We start from the raw sequence: 14,147 nt of genomic DNA, 5'->3' as shown, positions 1-14,147 counted from the left end.
GTAGCTGTGTTGTCCCAGGTAGGTCACTTCACTTGTCCGTGACTCCGTTTTTCTCACCTGTAAAATGGGATGATGATCCATCTTCTAGAGTTGTAAAGAATAATACTTCAGAGCTCCTGAAGCTTGGTAAATGTTTTCCCTCTTTCTCCACTTTTCGCTCTGAAACGAGAATATCATCAAACGGTGTCTCAGTGGGTTCATTAATTTTGTTGTTTACTCCTGAAAGTAGGACAGGATTTCTTGTGTAGCCATTTCTTCTCCTTGCTGTGTTTTTTTTTTTTTCAGTAGAGACAATGTATTTCTCTTTTAGTCTATGAAAGATTCTGTAAGGTGGGCCTTGGTTAGAACCTCCCTAACCCATTATATTATATTATGGTAGTAATTTAAAACCATAGAATAAGATGCTCTGAATGGGGGGAAAAACTTGTAGGTGTGTGAATACAGGAGCGGGCTGCATCATAAGCTCTCTTAGGAAAATGATGAAAGGCCTGTGCGCTCGCCCTCTCTGGGCTCAATGGAAAATATCTGAGAATTACACTCAATTGTCAGTGCAGGTGTCATTACTCCAAAGATCTTCTGTTACCAACACTTCACCGGTGATAACAGAAAAGTGCCTCTGTGCTTTCCTCCTGAGCAATCTCCCTCAATCACAGCGACGCTGTCATCGAGAAGACGACAGCAGATCTGCTCTCTAAAAGCAACAATTATTGAATACCCATCAGGAGAGAAAAGAGCCTTCTTACCAAAGTCAAATCCAAGTGTGTGTTTGGGTAGATTTATGTAAGCACAGATGTTTTATGGGAACTTTTTGTGTTTTTTCCTAATGCAAATTAATATTTCTACTCATTCAGTACATGCGATATATTTTCCTGCATAGATGTAGTAGGTATCACAATGGGATGCTAATTATGGACATAAATCAGAGATTTTTGAGCTTAACTGGCTACCGTAATAAATTTACAGTTCGATGTTAGCAGCTGTGAGCAAAGCAGAATGCTCACATTGAGTGAGACTAGCTTTGATCTCCCAAAGGGGGTTGTTTGTTGCCCTAGTCAAGTTCCTCTGACTTCTGATCTTCCTAGCACTACGAGTATGGTCTTGGCAGGGAAAAACATTGATTACTGCGTTCCAGGCACAGTGGTAGGCACCCTCACATGTCACCCTCATAACAGTTGTGTGAGCGTAGGTAGTGTATCCCCATTTTATACATGGAGGGGGGAAAGATGCCTCAGGCCACAGCTAGGGACAGAAGTGATACTCAGACCCAGGTCAGTCTTCTGACTTTGCACTCTGTGTAAAAGAGATCAGCAAGGTCATTTCTGTGGGAAGCCTTCCCAGAACTTCTCCTCTGTTCCCTTTATGCACCTCTGCCCTCACACAGGCCCTGCGTTGCTGACGTCATCTGCCCATGTGTCTGCTTTTCCCTCCTTAGACTGTGGGCTCCCCAAATGCTGAGACCTTGTTCTCTTTCCCCGTGTACCTGATACAATGCCAGGCATTTACTGGATGGGCCTCAGTAAGTGTGGAGAAATGTGTGGTTTGACGGACGATTGACTGTCACATTTGCAGAATGAATGATCTGGAAACGTGTGATGTTTGGACTGTAAACGTCACTTCGGTTTTAAATTCCAGGAAAGCATTTATTGAAGCTTAATGTGGTTAGCTCAGGAGGATGTGGTGTGCTTTTCTCATAAGGATGAATGTGGACTCTTTGGTGCTAAAGCTGTAGTTTGAAAACTGTGGACCGGCACACATGGGTGGTTTTGTTATGCGTACAGATGGGAGTGCTAAGAAGATAGGTCTTCTAGAAGGCAGTGTAGTTGGGATCTAGGGTCTTCTCTACTTCCCAGCTCCTGTTAGGAGGGCAGGCATGAAAAGTCTAGAAGTGGAAGAGAGGAAAACTCATGGTGGAGCTTTTCTCTGCAGGTAAGTGTGGAGACCAGAGTATCTTCTGAAGAGCAGGAGAAATGGGTTAGAGACGGTAGAAGAAGGGAAAGTTTAGAGCAGACTCTCTTGGGGAACTTGGCCTGACAGAGGATTCTTGAGTAATTCTAAAGGCTCACCTGTGCTTGAAAAATTAAGTGGCCAAATTAAAACAATCAGCTTGGTTTTGTGACATTTTCCCCACAGTGCTTGAAGTCGGAACAAAAAAAAGTAGGTGCTGGTGTTCACTTGTATTGGATGGGTGGGCTAAGGGCAAGAAATCGTAACTTTGTGGGTCCTTCATGATCTACTTTGACTTTTACTCACTCCATTTATTTGTCACAGACTCCAGCAGTCCACTGGCAGGGGTCAGTTTTGGTTCTGGATCATTTTCCTAACCCAAATGCCCTGTCTTCCAGTAAGAGTTGATTGACTGTTAACTCTAGTGGCAGTGGCCCTAGTAGAAACTGCAGTCATGAGTTACAACTGTCAAGGGAACTTCTGACTTACTGAATGTCTAACATGTGCCAGGCACACCTTAGAGATTAAATAGTCAACACACAGCCGTGATGCCTGCTCGCATGGAATTGACACTAATGGAGAAGACAAAGAAAAAAAAGCATACATTATAAACCATGGTGACTCAGCATGTAGGGTGAGCCCAGAGGGCCTAACGTTCTGGGAATAAAATCTGTATTTAAGTGGGGACCAAAATTTTATAGTAAAAATTAGGGGAAACTTCCTTTAGGATTTTATCTAGAAAGAAATGAAACGCAAATTTTGGAAATAAATTGAGTTTGGCAAAACCTAGCTTTTATACCAATGATACATTCTTTCTTAGAAAGAGTAATGAGTCCACAATGGTTTTTTTTTGTTTTGTTTTTTTAGGGGAGAGGTTGTGATTTTTCTGACAAAATGACACTCTATGTTTGACTTTCTCAGCATAGTCATAAAAAGCCATTTTTCCAAAAGTATTTGACGACTTTATCAATTTCCCCAAGGCCTCTCTTAATCTTTTGATATTGAATTCATCTTCTTTTGATGTGACTGTGGTGCCTCCATCCTTGCTTTTCTTGACTTTTCTCTTTGTCCCTTGTTATCTGGTCTGAAGCTCCCACGTCTTCATTTGTGGGTTACTTTCCTCAAATCCAAGCATGTGGCCAGCATCTTAAACCAGGGCTTCATGAAATCCTGCATCCTTTGCAATGGGTGTGGTTTTATTTACATTTTATCGTAGATGTTTGGCCACCAAGACCCTGACGGAGGAGCAGGGATAGATACTATGTCAAACCAGAAGGGGCGAGTGGGGACTTACTGGTTTAAGTGGCCACATCATTGGTTTTTCCTCTCGTAACGGCTCATGCTCTCCTATTCACTCTCGTGACTGCAGGGCATGAGGATTTCCTGTACAGAGTCCTGAAGGCACCTCTGCCCCAGACAGAATCAAAAAGAGCTTCTCAAAGCTGAGATTGGCGAGAACGTTAGGTAGAGATTCCAGGCACCAGACTTGGGTGCGTCTGCATCCCTCAGTTAAATTCATTAGGTGGCGTATATCTTCTTATGGAAGAAGAAACCGAGTCTTCAAGAGATTGCTTTCCTGAGGCGGCACAGCTAGAAAGTTTCAGAACGGAGATTGACCCAGGGTTATTTCTCTCCAGCACATGCCGCGCTGCTCTGCATTTTTTTTTTTTTTTCCTTAATTGTGGGCCGGGGGTGGTTTTTTGAAAACTTTAGATACTGAATACCAGATAGCCTTAACCAAAGGATGCTTTGTCATCCGATGAATCTTGGCAACATCTGACAGGAAACAGGGGAAAAGAGGGATATGTCTCTTCTCTTCAAGTACCCAACGTGGAGTTTTACAAATTCCTTAGGCAGTGGAAATCACTGAGAAAAATTGAAGAGCGTATTCAATTCAATTGTGTCACTCTTTTTAGCGTTAAGTTCATTCCAGACGTCAGTTAAAGCAGCTGTAGAGTGCTCAGGGAGGTGCTACTTCATTGTATTTCTAATATAATGGTGTCTCAGTGTTTAAATGTTAAAATTTTATTATAAAGTACTTTTTATTATTTATATTAGAGCCCAAACATCCTCTTGATTGTCTTAAAAATTAGGTATATAACTAGATTATCAAAGACTTTCGGGTAACAAAGTGGACATGATCTGGGCAGGCTGAGATCCACTGGACCGTGCTGAGGGGGAAACCATCACTCTCCACCTAGTTCTAAATACTCGTCCTCAGACTGTTACTTCTCTTTAATTGTCGCTTTGGTTTCCCAGTGATAACAGAATGAAGGGATGAAGGGGAGGCCCATCAGTTCGGCATGTGACAGGCCCTCTGGAGTCTGGCTTTTTTGACCCCTACCTTGCCTTGGGTCCTGCAGCCAGCACCCCCTTCTCTCTGGCTCCTCCAGCTGCGCACAGGTCTCCAATCGGGCCCTGAGGGACAAGGCTGAGAGTCATGGCTCTTGAGATTTTTTTCTGTCTCTAATGCTCTTTATCCCCGCCCCTGCCAGCCTTCCTCCCATACATGGAGAACGACTTCTTGAAAACTTAGCTGTTGCTCAACCTTCTCTGTGCCCTGGGGATTGACTTCCCCCATTGCAAGCAGCTGTTCTCTCTATTGCATGCTCCTCCCGATAGCCATGGTTTTAGATTTTTTATTTTCCTAGCTCATATTATTATTCTGTATGCTCTAATTGGTCTACGTATGCTATGTTTTTAAAAAGTTTGTTTATTTTCAGAGAGAGAGAGAAAGAAAGAGAAGGAAGGAAGGAAAGGAACGGAAGGATGGAAGGATGGAAGGATGGATATCCCAGGCAGGCTTCACACTGTCAGTGCAGAGCCTGATGCGGGGCTTGAACTCACCAACCCTGAGATCATGTCCTGAACTGAAACTGGACACTTAACCAACAGAGCCACCCAGGTGCCCCTACTTACAGTATTTCTGATGATACAAAAGACCTTTTCGATTCTCTCCTCTCCATTTTATTACAATTTTGAAACAATAACATACAGAAAAGTTGTGAATACAACACAAATGCTCCATATGAGAGATGTTGCCAAAATAATACCCAGTAGCCCCCAAATACCTTAGTGTATTTTTTAAAAAGGACACATTCTTTTACATAACTACATTATAATCATCACAATCAGGAAATTAGTATTGGTTTTGATACAGTGCTGCCGTGTAATACTTGGACCACCTGTATACGTGGAGACGCAAGCTGTAGTTAGAATCACGTGTTGCATTTAGTTTCGTGCCTCTCTCGTTGTCTTACTCTGGAAGAGCTCCTCAACATTTCCTACACTTCTGTGAACTTGACATTTGGCTGTTAGCTTGTAGAAGGTCCCTCAATTTGGATTTATCTGATTTTTCTTCCTTCCGTGCCTAGAACGTGATGGAAGTATTCTGTCCTGTTTCATTGCATTCTGCCAGTTGATACACCAGTTCAGTTCATCCCGTTACTTGATTGAGGTCATGTCTCCCAGGCTTTTTCCTTCTTTTTCCCTTTGTAGTTCAAAAGTGTATTGTGAATATCCTCATCTTCTCTCATCCTCATCAAACTTTCAATTCATTTATTCCTATTAGCCCAGACTCACGATTTCCTAATTTATTTATTGTTCTATTATCTCTTTCTATCATAATTTGTTTTGGTGCTCAGATTGTCACAGATTTTGTCAGCCAGAACCCCCCTCCCCCAACTGGCTTTTGTGTCCTGTCGGCATGTCCTGATCATGTGTTGAGCACTGCCTTTTTTCTAGTACAACAAGATATTTCCCAGCCCCAGCCTTGAAGTCAGACATTTCTTCAAGGAGCTCTGGTTCCTTTTTGTGGCAGATGGTCCTTAGAAACCAAGACCTGGACACTAAGCATGCTCATCGTAATTGGGGTGTCTCTGCTTCCGTGCCCCCTCAGTGGCTAGAGCTAGAGAATATATGTACATATAAGGTGTATATGCACATTATATACACACATACATTTGTCTTTCTGCTCATTTTATCTGTCTCCATGATTTCACACAGTTTCATCGAATTCCAACGTGACACCATAGGTTCATTCTTGTTTTTTCCTGGTCCATACTTGTAACTCTCTTCTCTGATAGTAGTAATGGTTTCCATTATGCATTTACATACTTGATCGGACTCGCTCCGCTGCAGGTCCTTTCCTCCGTGGCCGCCCTCCTCACCCCACTTGGACTCTGACATCTTAGGCAGGGCTATTCTGTTTGGACTCTGACCTCTGAGGCACTGCCGCCTCCTCCTACCGTAGACATTCTTCTCGACTGCTTGGACTCTGCCTCCTCACCACCCTTCATGGAAGCCCTCCTACCCAGTTAGGCTCTGCCACCCCACACTGAACTGCCTTCCAGATGCTTTTTTCGCTCCTCTTAGGTTCCAATACCAGTCTAGCCAACCTCTTTCTCTTGACCTAGATGCTTTCCTACCAGTACCAGGCCTTTGCCCCTACTTAAATCTTTACCCCCTCTTGAGTGCTGACATTCCAAGCCAGGCCACCTTCTGTGTGGATGCTCTTCTTATCTTGCTGGAGCCCTGGCTTTCCCTTGCCAGGGAACCCTCCTCACCCCACTCAGACCCCAGCACTCTGTGCCGGGTTGCCCCTGAAGGAGGCTCTCCTCCTTCCCCTCCTCCTCACGCTTGAACTCTGACCTCCTGCTCACAGCTTTTGCTCTCTCAGGTGGCCACCTTCCTCACCTTGGTCAGTGGCTGCCTCTGTTGCTCCCTATCACGCACACCCCTGCCTTGTTTGAGCTCGTCTGATGTCTCTGAACTGAACTATTAGCAAGAGATGTGGGGAGAGCTGTTTCAAATTTGTGATGGCTTTCTATCTAAATGCTTAACGACACTGGCGTGGAATCCCATCATACATACACTTACACAAGGTCACTTAGACACGTGTACACACACAAAACAGTGGGAACGATTATCCTGACAGTCCATTCAGTGGAGCGAGATTAGAAAAGTAAGTCATCTGTCCTCAGTTGGACTTGGTTCCTGAGTTCAGCCGGAGGGTAAGCAGCTCTCCAAGCTGACAGATTGGAACAGAGTTTTCATTCACCGTGTCCCCCAAACTCAGGCCGGCTACTTGGTGTCTACAAAACCATGTCTGCTCTATGGTGGGGGCAATTTAAGGACTTTTACAGGTGATTTTTACTGTGGGCCATTTGACTCTAAGCACGGTCTCTGGAACCTACCCCTGCACATCCTACCAGGGCCTGTGATGGCCCCATGTCAGTGAGGCCGTGTATGTAGGAATACTCGGCTACTACCTGAATTCTCAAGTTTAAGGCTCTGTATTGCTTCACACAAAACAAGAGCCTGTTGTCCATTTGACTGTTAGGCCAGGGAGTGACGGCAGAGCCTCAGGGACAAAGTTACCTGAGCCACAGTTTGGTGAGAGAAGCATGGATCACGGCCAGTGCCTTGGAAGCGAGCTTGTCCTGTTTTGGCTTTGTCCCATCGAGGCTCTGCTGGTTGGTTATGATAGCTTTATAAATTGATCCAAAGTGTGAGCTAAATAAAGCCCTGGGAAAAGAATTCCAGCTCCCCCTACCCAAACTATTTTGTTGTGTACGTCTCTCTTCCCTACTAGGACCATGGCCTTCCTGAATACAGGGACCCTTTGTCCTCTGGCGATTGTGCCCTGGCCTTGGACTGAGCCCACCGCACAGTGATGCTCTGCATCGCAGACTCGAGCAGTTGCATAAAGGTAGCAAGCAGAGCAGGCCCAGGGATGTTTGGAACTGCTTTAGATGTCTAGGGACGAACAGTGTAATGGAGTGTTTGTTTCCTGTCTCTGGACCGGGAAGTAGTGTTTACTCCATGATGACAGACACGCACAGAATGGAGTGGAGGGTCTCCATATCCTCACCTGCAACCTCGCAGGCCATGCAAAGCCGTTGTGCCAGCACTAATGAAGCGATACAGGAAACGCCACTGGATAAAGTTCAGCTGTGAACCCTGGCCTCCCAACAGGGGAAAAGAGGGATCCTTTGAAGAAGAAGACAGCTGGGTTTTGGTTTCAGGACCTTAACACTGCCATCACTGGATATTCATCTGTCAGTGAACAGGGGACAACATGTGGGGAACAGTTGTGTCCGGTCAGGCCAGAGGGAGAAAGAAATGGCTGATCTCCAGGGTAACTGCAAAACCTCCCAGGACTGAGGGTTCTGCTTAGTGTAGCCAAGAAGAATTGATTCGGTGAGGTGGAGGCCCAGCGTGAGAAGCTGGGTGCTGCCTGGCCACGTCCCCTAGCAGCGGAGCACGTCCCGTGCTAGTTGATCAGCTGAACCTAGCGGCAAAAGCCTCTTGCACGTATACTGCAGTCCTGACTTCCCAGAGAATCCGGCCTGCCCCATCACTTCATCAAGCATTCCTAAAATGACTTCAGCTTTTCTCTCATTTACTTGAGGCCGTGGTTTCCTTGCGAGAAAATATTTTCTCTTCTTCCTTTCCTACCCCCGCCCCCCCTCCTTCCTTCCTGACTTGGAGTTGCTGGATTTAACTAGTGGCATTTTTTCTTTCAAGGGATAAAAAAAAAAAAAAATTTGTAAGCCTTGGTTGAATTTGTTTACTAAGAGTCCTCTAATCTGGGCAAGAGTTTTCGTCTGAGGGGATTTATTGTTCCCACTATAATGGCTTTTAACTCAGCCGAGGTTTATTTAACAGAATAGGAAGGGAGAAACTTATCTCCTCCCTAATCCCTCTTGAATGTTTACATTGCTCTGCCAAAGTAAATGCTGCGTAAAGTGGCAGCAGTCATTTGCTGTGTAATAGTCAATATGCAGCTGCCAGGGCTGATTGAAACATATTAACAGAAGTGATAATACTGTCATAGAAGTGAAAAGTTAAGTTGCTTATCAGTATATTTTGATAAGCTACTTAAATTTTACAGTAGCATGTGCTGGCTTCAGACAGACGTTAATGATGGAGAACTGTGCACTTTATCTGTCCCCTGGATTGCCTCTCACTTCATCTATTACCCTCGGCCGTACAGCTGGTAATCTGTACGGGGTGCTGAGTTCCCTCCGCCGGCAGGATCAGCGCTCTCTGCGCGTCCAGCTCTATCAGGAACAGACCCTGTGAGCTAAGCAGGGCGGACGTGAGCAGGACAGCAAGAGCTTGCCTGGTACGCCACTCTCCTCCTTTGACTCTCTGTCGCTTTGGAAGTCTCATATGGAAAACAAAGCCATTTCAATGAAGTGACAACGCTTCTTGGGAAGCGGGGGGGGGGGGGGGGGGGGGGGAGGATCGTTCAACAACAATTCTGTAACATTAACGTGCTTTTTGCTCGTAGTCTTTGTATAGTTCTGTTTGTTCAGTCAACACCAAGCGCTGGGCTCCATGCTTGGCCCTGGAAAGACAAAGTGAAGAAAGATGCGATCCTTCCTGTCCGTGCACAGTGTGTTAGCAAGACAGACAGGCCATTGAGTGCCAAATGGCGTGTGGAATGTTATAACGGGAATATGCATGTGACCGGGCAGCACAGAGAAGAGGGAATTAGGACATCAGGGGTGGGAATGGGACGTGCAAGGGGGAACATCAGGAGGGTGAGTGGAAACCTGCTAGAGTAGACCATGAAGGTCAGAGGGAGGGAAGGGCCAAGTGTCTGCAAGCTCGGGCAGGTTTCAGGATGCCTGGCCATTCTCAGAGGGAGGCTGCAGTGAGAGAAGAGTGCATGTGGGGAGGTGGAGAGGGCAGCCAGAGAGATAGTCGAGGACCTGACAGTGAAGAGTCTCCAACATTAACCTAAAAAGTCCGGTAGTGATGGGGCACCACTGCAGGAGCTGGGTCAGCGTGCCACTTAGATGTGCATTTTGGAAGGAGCATTCTTGAAGCCCCACAGAGGGTAGAGTCAGGTCAGGACCAGACTGTCCTCAGAGTGAAGGAGCAGCATGGTGAGGACCCAGCGGAGGCCAGTGGGGACAGAATTAGAACTGGTCCTGCAGTAAGTATGGAGGGCATGCGGTACAGGTGCAACGTCTGATTTAATGTTATGACTGGTTTCGGGCTCGTGGGGCCTTTGGGACACCAAAGTAGCAGGGGAAGTGCTGTGTGTTTGCTTGTGTGTCCGTGTGTGTCCAGTCACGGGCGCTTGATTAGAGGCTTTCCTGGAAAGGGCGAGTGTGGTGGGAGAGGCCTGGGGGCCTATTCAGAGATGGTTCCTGATAGCAGAGTCTGCTTTGAATTTCTTCTCTGTGAACCTGTTCTAGCTCTGAGGCATGGGAATAATTTATAATGGACATTCAATCCTCTACCTTACATAGACAATTTTTTTAAATCCCAGAAATAATTAGCATTCTACTAGTCTGTGTTTCCAGGAACCTATGACGGGAAGCCTCTTTCAGGATGTAGAAGAAAATCTGAAACCTACCAGTCTTGCATTAGCTCCTGGTTAAAGTTTTTGACCTGCATACTAATAGTTCGTGTTTCTGCCCTTCTTTCCACAGCTATCTCCCCTGGTTCGAAGTATTTTATAAGCTGCTTAACATCTTGGCGGATTACACGACAAAAGGCCAGGTATTTACCTTATATTTTATTCTTTTTAGCAAGTAACTTTAAAATTTTGATTATTAAAGTAATACATGTCTTATGTGTCACCAAAATGTTTACCAAAAAGTAATGCATGCCCATTATAGAATGTTTGGGAAATTCGGGAACTAGGAAGGAAGAGAAAATGACTCCTAATATGTCCCCCTAACCACCCTCCCTAAAATAAGAATCACTAGTATTTGGAGATGTTTCTTCCTTTGCTTTTTGAGTTAAAAAATAAATAGACCTTTAGCATTCAGAGTTAATATTCACAATATCTGATATTCCCAAGCAGCCCTTAAAGTTCATGACATGTATTAAATTATAATTTTGCTGAATTTGAATTGCTCATGTCATGCTTGCAGGGCTCGGATCTGTGAATAAAACACTTAACTGGCAAGTGACCTAGCCACCTGTCCCAAGTTCCCATTTCCATAAGGCTTTGTTGTGCTCTTTCAGTAACTTCTCTAAGGGTCTTGGAATTACTTAAAAAGTTACCTGTACCTTATTGTACTTCTGGAAGAAATGATAGGCTGAAGGTCTTCTATGGATGTGAAGGGTCGACGGGAGCTGTGTTTAGACTTTCATAGCTCACAGTTTTCAGGTGCAATACGACAGAAGCATTTCCCCATGCTAGTAAAAACATTGTGAATATTTTTCATGGCTGCATGGCATTTTATTATGGACCTTGGAAGCATTTCCCTACTGTTGGGAGTTTTTATTACTTGGGATCCTCCCCCCCCCCCCCCCCCGCGTAAGCCATTAGCCATTAGCATCTTTGAATATAAGGCATTTCCTTCATTTTGGATTATTTACTTAAGAGGAGAATCTCAGATGGGTCCTTTTAAGGGCAATGCACATAAACATTTAAAAACTATTTGCCAAACTGTTTTCCAAAAGAATTGTACCAGTTTCTTAATAGATACCCTTTGCTGCCAACATACAGGAATGCCTGGTCACCAAGCTCTCACCAGTATCGTTGGTTGAATTCACTGTTTATCTGATAAGTGAATAGTCCCACTGTTTTCATTGCATTTCTTTGATTATTAGTGAGTTGGATGTTTGTCCATATATCTAACCTCTTATATATTCCTTTTTGTAAGTGGCGTAAGATTTTTTAATTGGTGATATGTTATTATTCAATGCCACAGAAATTTTTTCCCCCCATACTTTCTACAGAACATTAGTTCTGAGAAATGGTCCATGCAAAAAGGTGCCGTAGTTCAGTAATACTGCGGTTGGGGAGAGGGAACGTTGTGTTTCATTTTTGTCTCCTTAAGATTCATGTCCTGGTGGTTCTGAGAAGGTCCTGCAGTGGAGAAATGTATGTTACTCAGTGCTTCCCATCCTGTTTGGCCCCAAACCCTTTTTATTCCATGACAAATAATAATATTCTGAGATACTAGTGTTGCCTGGAACATACTTTAGGAAATGCTGTTTTGGAGAAAAAGTAGAAATTGTGTGTGTAATCAAATCTTTCCTTCAAGTTAGATTTACTCGCCAGCAATATATTCCAGAGGCCACAGTAAACAGAAGGAATAACTAATAGAAATGACTCTGAAAGGGTGCTTAGGTATCAGGGAATTCTGTCACACAGGAAGTGATTTATTCTTTAACGAATGAATTCAGAGGCCATCTTGGATCTCTTCATCGATTTCTGTTCACAATTCACTTCACTCAAACATTCAGGTTTTCACTCAGATTTGAAAGATGTCTTTAGTAAATAGAATGGCATCACATGTAAGCTCTTAACAGTCTTAGAATTGGAGACTGACTCATGTAATTTTTTTTCTTCCATATTCATGCTCCAGTCAAAACATAATGGACTTTTAAAAACATGTCTTGTGATACAGGAAAGATTGGGTGTGCACAACCCACACGTAGGAGAAGATAGGATTATTGCCCTGTAAAATTGGTGTACCAGTCCTCTGGGCCATTGCCCCAGGAAGGACCCTGCCTCTTGGAGTGAAGAGTTGAGATCAGTGATGTGTTTTAGTGGAGTCTCTTCCCACTGTACCTAATACTCTTTCTGTTAAATTCTTTCTGGTTAAAGGAATTATGACTCAGATGAAAGGGAATCTGTGTACAACTGGCTTACTTGTCGGCAAGCCATGGGTTATCAGATTAGAACGGGGAGGAAGAGCTTTTATTAAAAGAACAGAACCCCCTCCCCAAATCCAAAAGTCACTAGGAAGTTAGGCTTCAGCTGGGGGGCTTAGGTGTGGCTGGTGACCATGATGGCTCAGAGTGGAGTGTTGGAACCTCAGCTACATGATGAGGGTGTCTGTCTGGGTCGCTGACCCTTTTTGGTTATTTTTGGTTATCAGACTGTGGATGGGGCATGGAGGGCATCCCTGTGGAAGAGTTGGCAGGGGTTGAAGAGGGCATCTGAGCCAGAGAGCAGCCTGGTTGAGAGTGTTGGAGCCTGAGGGATGAAACGGTGCATTACGTGGGATAGTGGTGGCAGTGGCTTGGCAGCAGATATCCGAATGCTGGGAGGATCTAGAGGGATCCACAAAGGAAAGGAGACGGCAGTGGCCCAGCACTGGAGGGTTGGAACCCAGGGTGGGGAGGGCTTTTTTGTTGGGAAAGAATGAACAGTGGTGGCCTAGCACTGGATAGCCATATTCAAGCAGGGCAAGAAGGGCCCCTGGGTGGATAGGGTCAGCCGTAAAAGATAGGTTACGTACAAATTAGTAAGTATATTAAGAAAATAGGATCGGTTGTTCACTTCTGTGGAATTTAGTTACAAATATGAAAAGGAAGGAAACTAGAAGGATTCCACTGTTGGATTGGAATTAGACCCATTAGTATGAACCCTATGGCTTTTGATATATGTGGTAGATATAGAAATCAATAAAGATGTGTATATTGTGGATCTCTCTGTGTGTGGTATATTCTCTGGCTCTAACCACTAAGAGAGTCTGGGATTAGCAATACCCAAGTAGCAGTGAGCACACCTAGTGTGTAAATTGTGGTTTCTAAATAACATTTTCCACTAAAAGGAGCCAGAATTCTGAAGAAATGTCTAATTCCAGGGCTGGAGCAGGGAAAGTATAAAATGAGCCTGGAATATCTTTTTGTGCCAAAAAGTACTCAAAGGAAATGCTCAAAACATGATGGGGACATGTCAGAAAGACCAAAAAAGTGAGCTTGAAAGACATAATAGGTTCCCACTGGTCCGATCTGGGACAATTTCAAGCATCAAAACAAATAGCAATAGCAAAGGATTGCAGTCATTGAGTAAAATAGGAAACTGTGTGTCCTTACGTGTGTGTGTATGTAAATAGACAAATTAAAAGTTTGATGAGGAATGGGATATTTACCTAAAGTATCACTCCACAAAATGCTTGCTAAACACAGAGGGAAAATGAGTACCTTCATAATAGAGACTTCAGATGAATTAATGAAATGATCAAAGTGGAACATCATCAATCATGGAACAAATTGAAGTCTGAATCAATAGAAAACATCAAACAATTGAGAGTTATTCCACAGAACGACTGGACTCACTGTCAAGTGCCTATGAATCTAAGAAAGACTCAAACTGTTCCAGACTGATGAAGACCAGAGAATCCTAACAACTAAAGGCAACATGTGATTCTGAATTGGATTATTTTGCTAACCAAGGACATTATGGGCACATTTATAAAACTTGATGAGATCTGAGA

The 14,147-nt window shown here is 44.2% G+C and overlaps 1 protein-coding gene across 1 annotated transcript in view; it reads left to right on the top strand.

The window, feature by feature from the left end:
• Positions 1-14,147, top strand: part of DENND1A (DENN domain containing 1A) — a 436,275-nt gene that overhangs the window by 211,019 nt on the left and 211,109 nt on the right. Inside the window, exon 6 of the mRNA XM_049630950.1 lies at positions 10,395-10,464. Coding sequence (XP_049486907.1) covers positions 10,395-10,464 — 70 coding nt within the window. The remainder of the gene's footprint in view (positions 1-10,394; positions 10,465-14,147) is intronic.

The sequence above is a fragment of the Panthera uncia genome, chromosome D4 (assembly GCF_023721935.1).
Source record: "Panthera uncia isolate 11264 chromosome D4, Puncia_PCG_1.0, whole genome shotgun sequence".
In the NCBI taxonomy this organism is placed as follows: domain Eukaryota; kingdom Metazoa; phylum Chordata; class Mammalia; order Carnivora; family Felidae; genus Panthera; species Panthera uncia.
This window is presented reverse-complemented; position numbering and strand designations above follow the sequence as displayed.